The 20819-nt window shown below is 47.7% G+C and overlaps 1 protein-coding gene across 1 annotated transcript in view; it reads right to left on the reverse strand.

The window, feature by feature from the left end:
• The window catches only part of LOC137324057 (disintegrin and metalloproteinase domain-containing protein 23-like), a 156279-nt gene that overhangs the window by 84827 nt on the left and 50633 nt on the right, over positions 1 to 20819 (reverse strand). Inside the window, exon 4 of the mRNA XM_067988227.1 lies at positions 17799 to 17862. Coding sequence (XP_067844328.1) covers positions 17799 to 17862 — 64 coding nt within the window. The remainder of the gene's footprint in view (positions 1 to 17798; positions 17863 to 20819) is intronic.

The raw sequence follows: 20819 nt of genomic DNA on the forward strand, positions 1-20819 counted from the left end.
GGACTAATTGGATAGCTTTTTGCAAGAGCCAGAACAGGCACGATGGGCCGAATGGCTTCCTTCTGTGTTGTATCATTCCATGATTCAATGTGAAATTTTTCCCATCTAAAAATGTTTATTTTATTATAAAAAGTTTTATGTTTACTTTTTATTATAAAAGGTTTTATATTTTTCCATTTATTCCTCTCCTAACCAGAAGGTGCCGACTCTTATTGGAAAAGATAGTAAGAAACTAAGACTTGCATTTATATTCTGCCTTTCACAACCTCTGGACGATCCAAAGCACTTTACATCCAATGAAGTACTTTCTGAAGTGTAGTCACCGTTGTAATACGGCAGCCAATTTGCGCACAGCAAGGTCCCACAAACAGCAATGTGTTAATGACCAGATCATCTGTTTTAGTGATGTTGGTTGAGGGATAAATATTGGCCAGGACACCGAGGAGAACTCCCCTGCTCTTCTTCGAAATAGTGCCGTGGGATCTTTTAGGTCCACCTAAGGGGGCAGATGGGGTCTCGTTTTAATGTCTCATCCAAAAGACGGCACCTCCAACAGTACAGCACTCCGTCAGTACTGCACTGGAGGGACAGCCTAGATTCTTGTGCTTGAATCTCTAGAGTTGGACTTGAACCTATGATCTTCTGACTCAGACGTGAGAGTGCTACCCACTGAGCCATGACTAACTGGAGCACCTTAACTGCTGTGGCTGAGGTCAGCCGACTCTGCTCTGTACGGCTTTAGTACTACATCGGATGGCAACTTTACCCGCTAGGTTATTAGGCAAGCTTTTAAATGGTCTATTTGGCTGTTACACTGGTACTTCTCCACAGTGTGGCACTGTACCACACAGGCTGCAATTAGTGACACGGGGGCTAAATTGGGCCATGTAGCGCCCGTGTTGTAAGCGCTACACGGACACATAAACCCCTAAAATGGCGTCCGAGACGCACGCGCACAGTTCTGGTGTGACGTGCACAGGATGCCATCTTGGTAAAGGCATTGGCACACATGCACCTAACGAACGCCAGCAGCATGTAGAGTAGGGAGATTATGACATTAATCAGTGTGCAAAGCTGATATGAAGCAGCCGGCAGTATTTTCGAACTCCCCACTCCAGCCAATGCACTGTCCCAACCTCACACACCTGAACAGGAGTTAAAGGGCATGAAGGAACCCCCCCACCCACCCCACCAGCGCTATTTTAAGGGAGCATGCAGGAGTTACAGGTTAGTTGCTGGATTAGTTATTCTGGCTGCAGGTACAATTATGGGTGTTTGTGGAAGTTTCCTAGACTTGGAGAAAGTTGCAATATTATATACAGAGTGGTTGGTCTTACAGTACTGTCAGTGGCATTTAAAATCGTGTGTTGAACAAGAGCGCTGCCAGACATGGGTGGTCTACTAGGGCTTTCTCTGGGAATTGAACATGACTGGGAGCATGCAGAGAGGCCAGCAGAGCAGGACAAGCTGCCAGAAGAGGGAGGAGGAGGAAGAGACAGAACAGGAAGTGGAGGAGGAGAGGAAGAAGGAGGAAGTGGAGTAGGAGGAAGAGGAAGTGCAGGAAGAGGCAGGGAGGAAACAAGGTAGACAGGCCCTGATTGCCAGAGCTCTGCACGATCAGATTATTAATGAGTGAAACCAGTAACCTCAACGACATCCCCCCCCGTTCACCTACAATCCCGCACTCCTTCCCTTTCCTCTCCAACATGACCATCAAATTCTCCTCCCATTTGCAGAATTGCAAATGTTACAGCCTTGCAAATGTTACCCTCACACCCTTGAAAAAGGGTGTAAGGATAAACCCAGCAATTACAGGCCAGTCAGTTTAACCTCGGTGGTGGGAAACTTTTAGAAAACGATAATCCGGGACAAAATTAACAGTCACTTGGACAAGTGTGAATTAATAAAGGAAAGCCGGCATGGATTTGTTAAAGGCAAATCATGTTTAACTAACTTGATTGAGTTTTTTTTTAATGAGATAACAGAGAGCTTGATGAGGGCAATGCGGTTCATGATGTGTATATTGACTTTCAAAAGGCTTTTGATAAAGTGCCACATAATAGGCTTGTCAGCAAAGCTGAAGTCATGAAGGGTTTAGATAAAGTAAATAAAGAGAAACTGTTTCCACTGGCGGAAAGGTCAAGAACCAGAGGACACAGATTTAAGGTGATTGGCAAAAGAACCAAAAGGCGACATGTGGGAAAACTTTTTTACGCAGCGAGTAGTTCTGATCTAGAATGCACTGTCTGAAAGGGTGGTGGAAGCAGATACAATCGTTGCTTTCAAAAAGGAATTGGATAAATACTTGAAAGGAAAACATTTTCAGGGCTACTGGGCAAGAACAGGGAAATGGGACTAACTGGATTGCTCTTACAAAGAGCCAGCATGGGCTCGAATGGCCTCCTTCTCTACTGTAACCATTCAATGATTCTATGTTTCTACGATTACTTCCTCCCTCAATTCATCGCAGAAATGAAAACCAACACCAAATACAAATTCACAACCTTTTACAGATTTACACATCAAATGATTCAAATAAACTGATGCTATTCATCCTTGTGCACTCCCTTAGTGCCTGTCGTTCGTGTGCCTTTACCTTTCCTAGTGCTCCTACGAGGTTCATCCCCAATGGCTGGAGCATGGGTGGTGGAAGGCTGCTGAGCTGCAATTGAGGAGAGTGCAGATGGCCGCGGAAGACGACTTCGAGCAGCTCTGGGCTGAGAGGGCCCGACTGCAGACTGCACCATCTTGGTCTGGGCTGCAGCAGTCTGGCCTGGCTGGCTGACTGGCTGGCAACCACAAGGGTTTCGGAATGGCAGGGGTGGGAGCTGGAATGCTGTCATCCTGAGAAAGGACAGCAGGCTCGACTGCCATGGCTCCACTCCCACTCTCCCGGAGCAGCGCCTCAGCAATCCTGGTGATCGGCTGGAGAACAGATTGCTGGACTGATGTTTGTGCTGCAATGGAAGCTGAGACATTGGTCATCAGACGCTGCATCGTGGTGGGCTCCACAGGTGTGCTGATGGAGGTGACCACCCATTCCATGTGGGAAAGGATGGGCTCCAAGCTCTGCGCAAGTTGAAGCTGGACCTCTCCATACCCCTTGACATTGTGCGCAGGCTTTCTGGCAGGCTTTCCAGTGCAGCCGTCTTCTGTAGCCTGGCCTATCAAAGTCATCATCTGACTTTTCTGCAGCAGAACAAGTGAGCGACCTCACCCTCTGGCGAGCTGGCACCTGCAGTATTCGTTCCCCCCGCCCTGGCTCCTGCACACTTGTGCCCGGTGTCTCACCATGTGCAGATCCCGCCTCTATCCTAGCCTCTAAAGGACACGCAGTGTCAGTCTCTGAGCTGGTGGAAGCAAGTGTAAGATCGAGTGACAGTGTGTCTGCATCATCACTGTTGTCTTCCTTTGCCTCCTCTGACTGTGCAGGTTCCACTTCTTGAGTATCTGAAAGGGACACGGGTTGAGTTGTGGTGAAGGGAGAGGAGAAAGTAAGATGTACGTCCTCACACCATCAGCAGCACGTGAGTCAGAAAAGATTGTGGGATGAGGGGGAAGTGGGAAGCGAGAAGGAGACTAAGTATGCAAAGACCCTCCTCATCGATACCTCCAGCACTGCCAGTGGTCAAGGCCTCAGCCAAAGCCCGTCCAATGATGGACAGCACTGTCTCCTTCATGGGGATGAGGACGTGTAGGCGTACTGTCCTCCGTCCGTTCTTTCCTGCTGCCTGCTGTTTTGCAACACCTTCTCCTGCAAGAAAGAGGGAAGTGTGTCAGTGAGGGTCCTGAGAGATGTTTGGGTGATGTCGCTGCCATGGTTGAATAGCTGCCAATATGTGTGACCTGTGAGTTGTGGGTGTGCGGCTTGCCAGTGGTAATGTGTGAGGGTGAGATGCAGCATGTGATTTGAAGGGTTGAGTAGTGATTGAAAGAGTTTGTTGGGTGGGTGACAGCGGTGTAGTGCGTGGAGCAGTGGATGAGGCTAATGGTGCAGTTGGTAGGAGATACCACTTGAAACTTGAACTCACTCACCTTGACCACTTGGGTCAAATCATTGAACCTCTTCCTGAACTGCATCCATGTGCGTGATGTGACGCTCCTGAAATTCACCTCGTGCGCCACAGCCTCCCACTGCATCTTCAGCATGTCTGGAGGGCCTCCTGCCCCCTGTGGATATAAGGATGGCCCTCCATCTGTCCACCTCTTCCACCAAGGCCTCTAGTGCATCGTCAGAGAACCCTGGTACACGCTCTCTCGCAGGCCCAGCCATTCTTCAATACTTTGCAGCACAGATTCACTTCCCAAAACACTTCCAGCAGCCAAAGTGCACCTCCCCTTTAAGAGGTGCAGGCTGCCTTTAAATAGCGCCAGCCACTCCCGATATCAAGACCCCCTGCTGGTGCGTGCAGCCGATCAGTAGTGCAGGTAGCGTTGGCTGCATGCAGCAATCACTGCAATCACCAGGCAGCACGAATGTTACGTTTTCGGGGATTAACCAATTTAACCCCCCAACAAGTCCAGGCCATAATGAAGATGATTGGGTAATTCCCCCATCAATCACACCTGGAGATCACATTGCTGTAAGTGACTGAGATTGATTTTACGCACATCATTTGTATTATGTAACTATCCTCCACTCTGCATTTTGCTGGAGAAATAATCCTGCTTTTATCGGGAGACTGCTGTGGTTTCGGTCATGAGTTCTGTTTGCTGTAGTGCGTAGAGACTCTGTTTAAGTAGACTCTGTTTGCTGTAAGTCCGACCTCGCCTCCAACTCATTGGTGTCAATATCCACTCCAAACTTATAATATAAATAAACAACAACAATTTGCATTTATACAGTGCATTTAACGTATTAAAACGTCCCAAGGTGCTTCACAGGAGCGTAATCAGACAAAATTTGACACCGAGCCACACAAGGAAATATTAGGACAGGTGACCAAAAGTTCGGTCAAAGAGGTAGGTTTCAAGGAGCATCTTAAAGGAGGAGAGAGTGGTGACGAGAGGAGAGGTTTTGGGAAGGCATAGCCGCCAATGGTGGAGTGATTAAAACCAGGGATGTGTAAGAGGCCAGAATTGGAGGAGCGCAGAGATCTCGGAGGATTGTAGGGCTGGAGGAGGTTACAGGGATAGGGAGGGGTAAAATAAAACAGGCTTGGTGGTGCGTGGCTGCGACAGTAAACCAGTCTCTTCATGATACACCACCAGAAAGATACATCATAACAAATGGAGGCAGCAGAATAGAGTTAAATTACTATAAAGTAAACAGTTCTGCTACAGTGTTAACCATTATGAAAGGATGGGACAGGGTAGATAGAAACAGGTTGTTTCCAGTCAAGAATGAGGGGCCTTAGGTGCAAGATTACAATGCAAGAGATTTAGAACAGAGGGCAGGAGAAACCCCTTTACACAGAGGCTTGTGTGGAACTCACTTCTAGAATTAGTGGTTGAGGCAGAAACTATGTCAACATTCAAGATTAGATGGGATATAGGTGATAGGGTGTTGGATAATCCTTATCCTTTTAATAACACATTCGTGGTTACTAGAGACAGTAATATATCTGACAATTAACTTCATTTATTATTGTTTCAAAACATTAATCTTAAGACTATATACAGAGCAATACACGCAGTCCTACATCTAGAAACTTACGTGTAAAGAACTCCCCTGGAATTGTGAGCGATTGTCTATCCAGGTCGTTCATGGTACCTCTCCTTGAAGGTAGCTAAAGTTCCCCAACTGAGTTCAGCTTTGTTTCTCTCATTTATATTGTTTTACCAAACATGCAGCCTTCTCATTAACCAGCACAATGTCCATTTCTTGCTGAGTTTTAATGTTATCCCCGTGTTCCAACGTTATCTCAGCAATCATTGCTCTTCCTGAACTATGACTTTACTTCAGCAGTGTCATTGTGATCAAAAGATAGGATCTGTGAGCACACAGTTTAAACCAATTCTAATCTACTCGTGTTGTTTAACCATAATTCCTACATTAACTGTCCAGTCTTTGTTCCGTATTAAAAACAATGTAAAAACATATTGATATTCTTACAATGGGGACGAAGGGATTTGGGGAAAGGGCAGGAAAATGTGATTGGAGTTATTTGTTCGGGTGGAGGATAAATGCCAACATGGACTGGTTGGACCGGATGGCCTGTTTCCGTGTTGTAACGTCTATGTACAGTGCGGGCATAATGACATTTAATCCATTTTTGGGGCTTAGGTTGTTTTTCTGTACTTGAATGTGACATTACAGGTGAAATGATAGGGATAGCCTACACGTGAGAGAGGGAGATCAGCTGCATCCCGTGAATGCTGATAAATGTCGACGGCAGAACCAGGGTCTACTGGACCATCCATTGGACTCGAAGTGTCCAGACAACGGCCCGGGCTATCTGAACATGAAGCACCTGGCACTGAGACTCCAGCTGTCAACTCCTGAAACAGAGGAGCAAATTCAAAGAGCATGTTTGCAAGTTAACTGTGGGCGGGGGCCGGAAGTGCTTTTGCGCGCTTTTAGTTAAAGAAAAAGTCAAAATCCCAGGATGCCTTCTGTTTTTCCACTAACACCACTGGCCTTCCATATATAAATTTCAACTGCGTATCAGAGCAAACACTTCCACTTTAAATACACTGCAGGCTGACAGACTAAATCACAGAGTCTGAAATGTTTCTGTACCATGTGATGTTCACTGCAGTGCTCCTGTACCAGCTGGTTCACACGACACTGATATCAGCATATCACAGAGAAGGTGCACCTGGTGTATATATTAGACACGGAGCATTCCCTGTGCCCATTAGAGAAGGAGCATTTGAAAGAAAGAAAGAGCTTGCATTTTTACAGCGCCTTTCACGACCTCAGGACGTCCCAAAGCGCTTTACAGCCAATTAAGTACTTTTTGAAGTGTTGGCACTGTTGCAATTTAGGAAATGCAGCAGCCAATTTTGCGCTCAGCAAGGTCCCACAAACAGCGATATGATAAATAACCAGATAATCTGTTTCAGTGATGTGGGTTGCGGGATAAATATTGGCCTGGACACCAGGGAGAACTTCCCTGCTCTTCTTCGAAATAATGCCACAGGATCTTTTACGTCCACCTGAGAGAGCAGTCGGAGCCTCGGTTTAACATCTCATCCGAAAGATGGCACCTCCGACAGTGCAGCACTCCCTCAGTACTGACCCTCCGACAGTGCAGCGCTCCCTCAGTACTGACCCTCCGACACTGCAGCACTCCCTCAGTACTGACCCTCCAACACTGCAGCACTCCCTCAGTACTGACCCTCCGACACTGCAGCACTCCCTCAGTACTGACCCTCCGACACTGCAGCACTCCCTCAGTGCTGACCCTCCAACAGTGCAGCACTCCCTCAGTACTGACCCTCCAACAGTGCAGCACTCCCTCAGTACTGACCCTCCAACAGTGCAGCACTCCCTCAGTACTGACCCTCCAACAGTGCAGCACTCTCTCAGTACTGACCCTCCAACAGTGCAGCACTCCCTCAGTACTGGCACTGGAGTGTCAGTCTACAAAAACAAAAACAAACAACAACACTGAGATCTCAGAGGGTTGTAAGGCTGGAGGAGGTCACAGAGACAGGGAGGGGCGAGGCCATGGAGGGATTTGAACACAAGGGTGCGAATTTTAAAATTGAGGCGTTCCCGGACCGGGAGCCAATGTAGGTCAGCGAGCACAGGGGTGATGGGAGAACGGGACTTGATGTGAGTTAGGATACAGGCAGCAGAGTTTTGGATGAGCTCAAGTTTATGGAGGGTGGAAGATGGAAACCAGCCAGGAGAGCATTGGCACAGTCCATTCTGGAGGTAATAAAGGCATGGATGAGGGTTTCAGCAGCAGATGAGCTGAGGCAGGGGCGGAGATGGGCGATGTTATGGAGGTGGATGTAGGCGGTCTTGGTGATGGAGAGGATATGTGGTCGGAAGCTCATCTCAGGGTCAAATAGGACGTCAAGGTTGCGAACGGTCTGGTTCAGCCTCAGACAGTGGTCAGACAGAGGGATCGAGTCAGTGGCTAGGGAACGGAGTTTGCGGCAGGGACCAAAGACAATGGCTTCGGTCTTCCCAATATCTAGTTGGAGGAAATTTTTGCTCATCGGACAAGCAATGTGACAAATGAGAGACAGTGGAGAAGCCGAGGGAGATGGTTATAAGGTAGAGCTGGGTGTCATCAGCGTACATGTGGAATCTGACGTTGTGTTTTCGGATGATGTCGCCGAGGGGCAGCATATAGATGAGATATGGGAGGGGGTCAAGGATAGATCCTTGGGAACTCCAGAGGTAACAGTGCAGGAGGGGGAAGAGAGGCCATAGCAGGCGATTCTCTAGCTATGACTGGATAGATAAGAATGGAACCAGGCGAGCGCAGTCCCACCCAGCTGGACAACGGGGGAGAGACACTGGAGGAGGACGGTGTGGTCAACCGTGTCAAAGGCTGCAGACAGGTCGAGAAGGATGAGGAGAGATAGTTTACCATCGTCACAGTCACCTGGATGTCATTTGCGTCTTTGATAAGGGCTTTTTCAGTACTGTGGCAGGGGCAGAAACCTGATTGGAGGGATTCAAACATGAAATTGCGGGAAAGATGGGCACGGATTTGGGAGGTGATAACATGTTCAAGGACTTTGGAGAGGAAAGGGAGGTTGGAGATGGGATAGTAGTTTGCAAGGACAGGGGGGTCAAGGGTGGGTTGTTTGAGAAGGGGTGTGATGACGGCAGATTTGAAGGGGAGGGGGTCAGTACCTGAGGAGAGGGAACCGTTGACAATATCAGCTAACATGGGGGCCAGGAAGGGAAGTTGGGCAGTCAGCAGTCTGGTGGGAACAGGGTCGAGGGAGCAGAAGGTCAAGATGAGCTCGGAGAGGCCATGAGGGGAGATAAGCGAGAAACTCGAGAAAGACGCAAGTTCAGGGCTAGGGCAGGGAGGAATCTTGGGAGAAGCTTGGATTGGTGGGCATGGGGAAGGGAGGATCGGGGAAGGGAGGATCGTGGCAGAGGCAGCTGAACGGATAGTCTCAAACTTAGTGACAAAGAAGTCCATGAGCTCCTCACACTTGTTGGAGGTGAGGGTGGAGGGGGCAGGGGAGAGGGGTTTAAGAAGACGGTTTGTAGTGAAGAGAAGCCGGGGGCTATCTTTGCAATCGAGGACTGCTGAAATAATGAACAGTTTTGGCAGAGGAGAGCAGGACCCGAAAGTGCTTTGTGTGGTCCAGCCAGATCTGGCAATGAATGGCAAAACCAGTCTAGATTTTGTGCTCAAGACTCTGGAGTGGGACTTGAACCCATGACCTTCTGATTCAGGGACGAGAGAGTGCTCCCAACTGAGCCTCAGTCCCTAGCACGCATGTGCCCATACTATATAACTGCCCCTAGCTGGGCATGAATTGGCAATCTCATGCAGAGCAGCCACAGGAAGACTGACATGGGAACTGGAATAACGTCAGACTGGTGCAATAGAGTCCTCATTCGTAGGTAAAGCTGAGGCACCTTGTTGGGGCAGAGTAGAGGAAACTTTACACCTCACCCAGCCGTGCCTTACACTTGAGAACTTGGCAATGGCAGTGGGAGTCTGCAATGGAGAACATTCCAATTCCCAGAACCAACACCCCTTGCCTTGAAGAGCACAAAACTCAGCATTTTTTTTAAAAATAGTTTAAGAAAATAATTTCCTAAAACGCTGCACTTGCAACAACCCATCAATCGGGCTTTTAACTGAACAATCTGAAGACTCTCACGGTTAACGTTAGATGACAAAATTAAAATGACAAAGTGCTTTGCTATTCAGAGGCTACCTAAATAATCTCCACTTAAGATAATTGTTTTACTTAAAGTCAATCTGCTATAAAAATTGATTTTATCAACCCCACCCTTTCTCTCCCCAACATTATCAGGAGCTGCATTTTGGAATCATGTTTCCAAGCAGCTTGGCTATCACCTCACGCAGTTCCTCCCCCACAACACTAACCTATATTTGGATTTAGAAAGCATGATTTGCATTAAAAATGTATCCCGTTGCTCAAAATTGCCACGGTAAGCACTAAATTAATTCCATAAGCCTTAGGACGCATTTACAGCTTACTGCTGCTTTAATATTCACCAAAGAAATGACGCAAACTAAAATAATCGATCAATAAGTCAGAAGGTGTACGAACATTCAGATATCAAAGTGAAGGATGTCATCACTGGGGAAAGGAATATTTTGTGCCCCTTGTGTCAGCACCAATCATTCACATGATATCTCTACAACATGGGTTAACTGCAGAGCATAGCTCCATCCATCTTTTGGATGAGTCGTTAAACCGAGGCCCTTTCTGCCCTCTCAGGTGGACGTAAAAGATCCCACAGCAGTATTTACAGAAGAGCAGGTGCCCTGGCCAATATTTATCTCTCAAACAACATCGCGAAAACAGAATATCTGGTCATTATCACATTGTTGTTTGTGGGATCTGGCTGCTGCATTTCCTAGACTTTGGGACGTCCTGAGGCTGTGAAAGGCGCTTTATAAATGCAAGTCCTTTCTTTTTCTTTCTTTCCTTCTTTCTTTCTTTCTTTCTGCGACTTTGAGGTACCACAGCTTCAGCCTTTATGCACCTGTGTACAGTTTTGGGCTCCACACTATAGGGGTCATGACGTCTCTCCGTGGCTGAGCTGGTCGCCTTGACGTTTAGAACGCAGATGTCTACTAACGCACTCCTGTCAAGTCCCCAGAGGGAGCGGAATCGTGAAGTGGTTAATTTCTCTCATTGCGCAGATAATTAATCACTTACTATGACGGGGCATAGCGTGAAATCAACCTGGCCTGATCTCAGCAAACTGTCGAGTGTTTTGTAAGATGCCACGTTGGCAGAAATCTTTTGTGTTTGATTAGTTTTTTTTAAGCAGGCTCAGTGCTTTCTCCTGAACAAGGTGCTCGCAAATTAGGATTAAGCTGCGGCCTGGGAGCTTGAGCTTTCATAGGCTTTATCTCAGCTGTTGCCATTGCTGGGCTTTCGAGACAAACAGCGGTTGTGTTGCATGGGGGAGGAGTTCTTTAGACCCATATTCCATACTGACCAGGTTCAATACTCTGTCCATGCTTTCGTTACCTCCTGACTCGACTATTCCAATTGCTCTCCTGGCCGATCCCCCATCTTTCACCCTCCGTAAACTTCAGCTCATCCAAAACTCTGCTGCCCGTATCCTAACTCGTACCAAGTCCTGTTCGCCCGTCAACCCTGTGCTTGCCGACCTACAATGGCTCCCGGTCCGGGAACGCCTCGAATTTAAAATTCTCATCCTCGTGCTCAAATCCATCCATGGCCTCGTCCTTCCCCCTCCCCACTATCTCTGTAACCTCCCCCAGCCCTGCAATCCTCCGCAATCTCTGCATTCCTACAATTCTGGCCTCTTGTGCATCCCCGATTTTCTCCACCCCTCCAATGGCAGCTGTGCCTTCAACTGCTTAGGCCCGAAGCTCTGCAATTCCCTCCCTAAACCTCTCCACCTCTCTCCTCCTTTAAGATGCTCCTTAAAACCTCTTTGACCAAGCTTTTGGTCACCTGCCCTAATATCTCCTAATGGGGCTCGGTGTCAATTTTTGTCTGATAACGCTCCTGTGAAGTTCCTTGGAGAGTGTTTCACCATGTTAAAGGCGCTGTATAAATGCTAGTCGTTGTTGTCCAACCTGCGACCCACTCCCACCTGTGCACATTTTCACGCCGTGATAAATCACTGAAAGTGAAACAAAATCTGTCTCACTGGTGCCGAGGAGGAAGGGGAAAAAAAATCACTCCATCAGCTAGCACAGCTAATCACATGACAATGGGCAGACTGCCCTCCCCCGAGCCATATGGGGCAGCAGGTCACCTCCCTCAGCTCTGCGTTGACACCTGATGCTGATTGAAGCTCTTCACTGAATCAGTAATCTGCAATTCCCCAACTACTGCCATTACATGTGTGCCAAGACAGTTTTATAATCTTACTATTGGTTTCACTACAAGGCCGGTCCAACTGGGTACATTGGGGGATTGTCATAACAGTTTAGTGTACCAAAAAAAAAATCAATGTATAAAAAGAGATTAAGACTTTCTGGCAAGGAATGATTTAACACTGAGCAACACAATTACCGCGCTGCCAAGAACTCTCTGACGTCATAAACCTCCACTTCTGGTTGTTCTTACAGTAAATTTTCTTACTTTCTTACATTTTTGGTTAACCCTTCAGTTGCATTTCTGCACCAATAGTCAAAAAAAAATCTGTGTTGCAAAAATACACACCTCGACATTACACTGTGCGATTTGAATGATTAATAGACTCATGACATTTCTCTGTCAGCCATTTAAACAGAGGTATTATCTCTGATATATATCGGCTAGTTTTGCACAACGTAACTTCAAGTGCATTGCGAATATAAACTGTTTTTGGTTGTCTGCATTGTCTGATTATTAAGAACGCATAGGTATTAAGAACTGGTTTGAAGATGCAATCATTTTTCATGAAGGTGCCATCATTTTTCACCAGCTGACCAGCTCAAAACCATCTACCTCCAAATCCACGTCATGTTTGCTGAATCAGCTCTTGATCCCTTCTGTGTGCTCTTCTCTGTGAGTTTCTTCTCATTAAATTAAAGAACCATCTTCAGCCAGAAGTGCCGAGTGGATAATCCATCTCAGCATCCTCCCGATATCCCCACCATCACAGAAACCAGTCTTCGGCCAATTCGATTCACTCCACGTGATATCAAGAAACGGCTGAGTGCACTGGATACAGCAACGGCTATGGGCCCCGACAACATCCCAGCTGTAGTGCTGAAGACTTGTGCTCCAGAACTAGCTGCACCTCTAGCCAAGCTGTTCCAGTACAGCTACAACACTGGCATCCACCCGACAATGTGGAAAATTGCCCAGGTATGTCCTGTCCACAAAAAGCAGGACAAATCCAATCCGGCCAATTACCGCCCCATCAGTCTACTCTCAATCATCAGCAAAGTGATGGAAGGTGTCGTCGACAGTGCTATCAAGCGGCACTTACTCACCAATAACCTGCTCACCGATGCTCAGTTTGGGTTCCGCCAGGACCACTCGGCTCCAGACCTCATTACAGCCTTGGTCCAAACATGGACAAAAGAGCTGAATTCCAGAGGTGAGGTGAGAGTGACTGCCCTTGACATCAAGGCAGCATTTGACCGAGTGTGGCACCAAGGAGCCCTAGTAAAATTGAAGTCAATGGGAATCAGGGGGAAAACTCTCCAGTGGCTGGAGTCATACCTAGCACAAAGGAAGATGGTAGTGGTTGTTGGAGGCCAAGCATCTCAGCCCCAGGGCATTGCTGCAGGAGTTCCTCAGGGCAGTGTCCTAGGCCCAACCATCTTCAGCTGCTTCATCAATGACCTTCCCTCCATCATAAGGTCAGAAATGGGGATGTTCGCTGATGACTGCACAGTGTTCAGTTCCATTCGCAACCCCTCAGATAATGAAGCAGTCCGAGCCCGCATGCAGCAAGACCTGGACAACATCCAGGCTTGGGCTGATAAGTGGCAAGTAACATTCGCGCCAGATAAGTGCCAGGCAATGACCATCTCCAACAAGAGAGAGTCTAACCACCTCCCCTTGACATTCAACGGCATTACCATCGCCGAATCCCCCACCATCAACATCCTGGGGGTCACCATTGACCAGAAACTTAACTGGACCAGCCATATAAATACTGTGGCTACGAGAGCAGGTCAGAGGCTGGGTATTCTGCGGCGAGTGACTCACCTCCTGACTCCCCAAAGCCTTTCCACCATCTACAAGGCACAAGTCAGGAGTGTGATGGAATACTCTCCACTTGCCTGGATGAGTGCAGCTCCAACAACACTCAAGAAGCTCGACACCATCCAAGATAAAGCAGCCCGCTTGATTGGCACCCCATCCACCACCCTAAACATTCACTCCCTTCACCACCGGCGCACTGTGGCTGCAGTGTGCACCATCCACAGGATGCACTGCAGCAACTCACCAAGGCTTCTTCGACAGCACCTCCCAAACCCGCGACCTCTACCACCTAGAAGGACAAGGGCAGCAGGCGCATGGGAACAACACCACCTGCACGTTCCCCTCCAAGTCACACACCATCCCGACTTGGAAATATATCGCCGTTCCTTCATTGTCGCTGGGTCAAAATCCTGGAACTCCCTTCCTAACAGCACTGTGGGAGAACCTTCACCACACGGACTGCAGTGGTTCAAGAAGGCAGCTCACCACCACCTTCTCAAGGGCAATTAGGGATGGGCAATAAATGCCGGCCTTGCCAGCGACGCCCACATCCCGTGAACGAATAAAAAAAATTTTAAAAAACGTTAACGCCAGGGGAAATGGAACACATTCCATTTCGGCCTGACAGGATCAAACAGCACTTAAAAGGGCCGCTGCTCCCACTTTCAACTAGCCTGTATTTTTTTTTGGAAGGGAAGGTGGGCAGCCAGCAACGAAAAATGGCCATGAGTACGTGGACCCGCTCCCTTGGATGCTCTCCTGGAGGAGCTGCAGCAAAAGGCTGTTGAGGCTGGAGGTCAACTGGAGCCTTCAAGACTGAAATCAATCGATTTTTGTTAGGTATGGGTATTAAGGGATATGGAGCAACGGAGGGTAAATGGAGTTGGGATACAGATCAGCCATGATCTAATTGAATAGCCGAACAGGCTCGAGGGGCTGAATGGCCTTCTCCCGTTCCTATGTTCCACAGTGAACACTGGCGGACAGGAAAAGAGCCTCTGGTCCATCCAGCCTGTCCCACACAACTGCGATGCCGCGTGCATCACAATATATACACTCTCCACCCCAACCGAAACCACGTGATCGCCTGGGAGAGGCGAGAAACCAGATTAAAAACACAGGCTAATTTGGGGGGAAAAAATCTGGGAAATTCCTCTCCACCGAAACTAGTCCAGGAGATCAATCCATGGGCCTACTCCCGTTCCTATGAATACTTTAGGAACACTGAAAAAGAAGGATGTTGGGTATGAGCCGGGAGAAAAGAGTGACCAACACTGAAGCAATGGGAAGGAGCCGCCCGCATGAGACAACTAAATATCCAACCTGAAAATGGCGATAGGTAGGGCTGTACACCATAAGGCTGAGGACTGATTTGCTCAAAAAGTGAATTGATCAGCCCCAGTTGAGGAACATAGGAACAGGAGTAGGCCATTCAGCCTCTCGAGTCAGTTCTGCCATTCAATCAGATCATGGCTGATCTGTATCTCAACTCCAATTTCCCGCCTGGCTTCCCTATCCCTTAATACCCTTACCTAACAAAAATCTATCAATCTCAGTTTTGACATTTTCAATTGACCTCCAGCCTCAGTAGCTTTCTGGGGGAGAGAGTTCCAGATTTCCACTTCCCTTTGTGTGAAGAAGTGCTTCCTGACATCACCCCTGAATGGCCTAGCTCTAATTTTAAGGTTATGCCCCCTTGTTCTGGACTCCCCCACCAGAGGAAATAGTTTCTCTCTATCTACCCTATCAAATCCTTTAATCATCTTAAACACCTCAATTAGATCACCCCTTAATCGTCTATATTCAAGGGAATACAAGCCTAGTCTCTGCAACTTGTCCTCATAATTTAACCCTTTTAGCCCTGGTATCATTCTGGTGAATCTGCGCTGCACTCCCTCCCATGTGCAGTATGGGTATTTGATAAGTAAAGGCCACGTAGAAGGCCAAAGCTGAGTTGATGGGACTGTGTACCTAAGAACTGAACGGGAATGTAACAGACAGCTACAGGAGCTGATAAGGGGACTGCACATCGGTGAGGCATTATTACATTATCACCGAGATCTATGAGGTCCATTCTGCTTATTACTGGGGTAAAAGAAAAAGATCACTTACTTGTATTACATCTCTCAGAAATGTCCCAAAATACTTCACATCCAATCAACTAGTTGGAAATGTAGTTACTGCTGTTATCATAGAATCATACAGCACAGGAGGAGACCATTTAGCCCATCGTGCTTATGCCAGCTGTTATTCGATAAGTCCCATTACCCTGCTCTTTCCCGATAGCCCTACAATTTTTTCGCCTTCAAGTATATATCTAATTCCCTTTTGAAAGTTACTATTGAATCTGCTTCCACCACCCTTTCAGACAGTGCATTCCAGATCATCACAACTCACTGCATAAAAAATTTCTCCTCATCTCCCCCCCTGGTTCTTTTGCCAATTATCTTAAATCTGTGTCCTCTGGTTATCGATCCTCCTGTCACTGGAAACAGTTTCTCCCTATTTACTCTATCAAAACACCTCACCATCTTGAACACAAAATGTCGGTGAAATTTGAAAGATACATGACTGAAGAATAAGAACAGAATTCCGAGGACCAGGGTGGCACGGTGGATTATCGTGCTTCCCTTTGACCTGGGAACCAGTTTCGAATCCAGCCCAGGATAATGGGATAAAGATCTCTCTGCTCCGTGGAAAAGGTCAAAAGTTCCTACACAGAGTGAGTTTGGGCAGTCTCAACAAAGTTATGTCGCTGTGAGTCCATTGCACATGGATTGGCACTAAGTGGTACTACATTAGCAATTTAACACATTGGTTGGCTAGTGAGGGAAATGGAATTGTCATAATAGTGTAGTAGCGGGTGGTTTTCTGAAGTTGGGGCCAAGGCAAATTGTTGGGGCAACGTAGAACGAACTTTACTTATCAGGAGGGAATGATTTTACAAATTTGTGCTCCCACCCATGGAGCGTCAATCACTGGGAGTGCACATTGGGAATTTGGGAATGGGCTCCCTCCAAAATTTCTGTCCAATCTCCTGAATTCCCAACTGACCCGTTCTACATCTGACAAGAAAACATGTGATGTCGCAATGTACAGGGGCTCTAACCACGACTGTGACTCCAGCGGGACATCCTCAAACAGCTAGGGCTCCTGATCCGCCAACTCAGGAATGTGGAGATGAGGGAAGAGCTGGACACTGAAGGAAAGGAAGGGGGACCAAAGCCAGCTTCTCTCTGCAGTTATAAAGGAAAAGCTCAGGAGCAGGAAAGAAGCCAGGTGCATAAATGGCGATGTATATTTTCCCTGTAAAGATCTGACAATGCTAGTGGTTTGACTGGTACAAAATAAGAAGGATAAGCATAAAGCTTTAATGCTGAAATTGCTGCTTCTCTGTACATAGGTCAGCTATATTAAAAGCATGGTACAATATCAGTGAGATGCCCTTTAAGTGACTATTAAGTAACAGGTGAACAGTGGGAAGGTGATTATTTCCCTTGAGTATAGACGATAAAGGAGAAATCTAATTGAAGTGTTTAAGATGATTAAAGGAGTTGATAGGATAAATAGAGAGAAACTATTTTCTCTGGTGGAAGAGTCCAGAACAAGGGGTTATAACCTTAAAATTAGAGCTAGGCCATTCGAGGGTAATGTCAGGAAGCACTTCTTCACACCAAAGGGTAGTGGAAATCTGGAACTCTCCCCCCAAAAAGTTGTTGAGGCTGGGGGTCAACTGAAAATTTCAAAACTGAGATTGATAGATTTTTGTTAGGTAAGGGTATTAAGGGTTATGGAACTAAGATACTGATCAGCCATGATCTGATTGAATGGCAGAACTGGCTCGAGGGGCTGAATGGTCTACTCCAGTTCCTATGTTCCTTGAATTTGTCCATGGAGTGCCGTTGGCACAGATGTTAGCTTCCAGCTGTAGACATGGGAACGCTCCTCAAACTGATGTTGGGGTCACACTAAAGTTTCATTAATTCAGCCCGTTTCTCTATGCACCCTCCCCCACCCTAAAAAAACTAATTAAAATCAGGGCTTACCTTTGATAAGAATGTCTTTTGTTTCTCGTAATGTATTTCTTTGTACTCGGAGGACAGCAGGTTACTGGGGGGGGGGGAAAAGAACCAAAGTAGTTAGCACACGAATCAGAGAACCAGTCAGACCCTCATCCATCTGTCTCACTGCTACAGATGGAACCCTGGGTTTCTTATTACTTTAAAACATTCACAATTGAGCCTGATTTTATTACATTGGACAAGGCAGTTTGGAAAAGCTGAAAATACAAGTGTAAATGTTAATTTTAAATTAATTCTGGGATAAGAAAGAAAGATTTGCATTTATATTGCACCTTTTACAAACTCAGGAAGTCCCAAAGCGCTTTACAGCCAATGAAGTACTTTTGAAGTATAGTCACTGTTGTAATATAGGAAACGCGGCAGTCAATTTATGCACAGCAAGGTCCCATAAACAGCAAAGTGATAGTGACCAGATAATCTGTTTTTAGTGATGTTGGTTGAGGGATAAATATTGGCCAGGAGAGCAGGGGAAAGCTTCCCTGCTCTTCTTCGAAATAGTGCCGTGGGATCTACCACATTCACCTGAGTGAGCAGACGGGGCCTCACTTTAACGTCTCATCCGAAAGCCAGCACCTCTGACAGTGCAGCCCTCAGTACTGCACTGAAGTGTCAGCCTGGATTTTGTGCTCAGTCTCTGGAGTGGGGCTTCAACCTAGAGCCTTCTGACTCAGGGGCGAGAGTGAACCAGCGCTGATGCTGATGCTTAAGTGCAGACCCGCAATGCCCCCGACGTCCTCTTCACATTGACCAGGGTGCCACCAATCCCCATTGGCTCCGTTTTGGGGGGGATAGAAAGCAGTCCCGCATTTTCCACACCTACGACACCCATTTTTGGGACCCAGGCGAAGCCAAGACCCAATCACGCTGTCGAAGGGAGGGAGGTCTGTGTGCCTGCTCTCTTCAATACAAAAGTGCCTGAGCGTAGTGCGAAAGAAAAGGGAGAGTCCAAAAGGTATCATTTGTTTGTATACGCTGATCAGCCCCATTAGTTTCTTAAATGGTAGTGGACAATTAAACAACTAACGGGAGGAGGAGGCTCTGCAAACATCCCCATTCTCAATGATGGCGGAGTCCAGCACGCGAGTGCAAAAGACAAGGCTGAAGCATTTGCAACCATCTTCAGACAGAAGTGCCGAGTGGATAATCCATCTCAGCCTCCTCCTGATATCCCCACCATCACGGAAGCCAGTCTTCGGCCAATTCGATTCACTCCACGTGATATCAAGAAACGGCTGAGTGCACTGGATACAGCAAAGGCTATGGGCCCTGACAACATCCCAGCTGTAGTGCTGAAGACTTGTGCTCCAGAACTAGCTGCGCCTCTAGCCAAGCTGTTCCAGTACAGCTACAACACTGGCATCCACCCGACAATGTGGAAAATTGCCCAGGTATGTCCTGTCCACAAAAAGCAGGACAAATCCAATCCGGCCAATTACCGCCCCATCAGTCTACTCTCAATCATCAGCAAAGTGATGGAAGGTGTCGTCGACAGTGCTATCAAGCGGCACTTACTCACCAATAACCTGCTCACCGATGCTCAGTTTGGGTTCCGCCAGGGCCACTCGGCTCCAGACCTCATTACAGCCTTGGTCCAAACATGGACAAAAGAGCTGAATTCCAGAGGTGAGGTGAGAGTGACTGCCCTTGACATCAAGGCAGCATTTGACCGAGTGTGGCACCAAGGAGCCCTAGTAAAATTGAAGTCAATGGGAATCAGGGGGAAAACTCTCCAGTGGCTGGAGTCATACCTAGCACAAAGGAAGATGGTAGTGGTTGTTGGAGGCCAAGCATCTCAGCCCCAGGGCATTGCTGCAGGAGTTCCTCAGGGCAGTGTCCTAGGCCCAACCATCTTCAGCTGCTTCATCAATGACCTTCCCTCCATCATAAGGTCAGAAATGGGGATGTTCGCTGATGACTGCACAGTGTTCAGTTCCATTCGCAACCCCTCAGATAATGAAGCAGTCCGAGCCCGCATGCAGCAAGACCTGGACAACATCCAGGCTTGGGCTGATAAGTGGCAAGTAACATTCACGCCAGATAAGTGCCAGGCAATGACCATCTCCAACAAGAGAGAGTCTAACCACCTCCCCTTGACATTCAACGGCATTACCATCGCTGAATCCCCCACCATCAACATCCTGGGGGTCACCATTGACCAGAAACTTAACTGGACCAGCCATATAAATACTGTGGCTACGAGAGCAGGTCAGAGGCTGGGTATTCTGCGGCGAGTGACTCACCTCCTGACTCCCCAAAGCCTTTCCACTATCTCCAAGGCACAAGTCAGGAGTGTGATGGAATACTCTCCACTTGCCTGGATGAGTGCAGCTCCAACAACACTCAAGAAGCTCGACACCATCCAAGATAAAGCAGCCCGCTTGATTGGCACCCCATCCACCACCCTAAACATTCACTCCCTTCACCACCGGCGCACTGTGGCTGCAGTGTGCACCATCCACAGGATGCACTGCAGCAACTCGCCAAGGCTTCTTCGACAGCACCTCCCAAACCCGCGACCTCTACCACCTAGAAGGACAAGGGCAGCAGGCGCATGGGAACAACACCACCTGCACGTTCCCCTCCAAGTCACACACCATCCCGACTTGGAAATATATCGCCGTTCCTTCATTGTCGCTGGGTCAAAATCCTGGAACTCCCTTCCTAACAGCACTGTGGGAGAACCGTCACCACACGGACTGCAGCGGTTCAAGAAGGCGGCTCACCACCACCTTCTCAAGGGCAATTAGGGATGGGCAATAAATGCCGGCCTTGCCAGCGACGCCCACATCCCGTGAACGAATAAAAAAAAAGACACCTATAAAACCGCCAGGCTGCATTATCTGGCCTCTCGATTATCTGCCAGAATCTTGGTGGGACAAAGCCTTCAGCAAGGCACTTCCTCTGCGCAGCCCACTGATACTTATCTCCCATCTAGTATGAACCAACGGTGCAGTCCAAGATTAAATTCAATCGAGGTTACTTGTA

Source organism: Heptranchias perlo, chromosome 7, assembly GCF_035084215.1.
Source record: "Heptranchias perlo isolate sHepPer1 chromosome 7, sHepPer1.hap1, whole genome shotgun sequence".
Taxonomy (NCBI): domain Eukaryota; kingdom Metazoa; phylum Chordata; class Chondrichthyes; order Hexanchiformes; family Hexanchidae; genus Heptranchias; species Heptranchias perlo.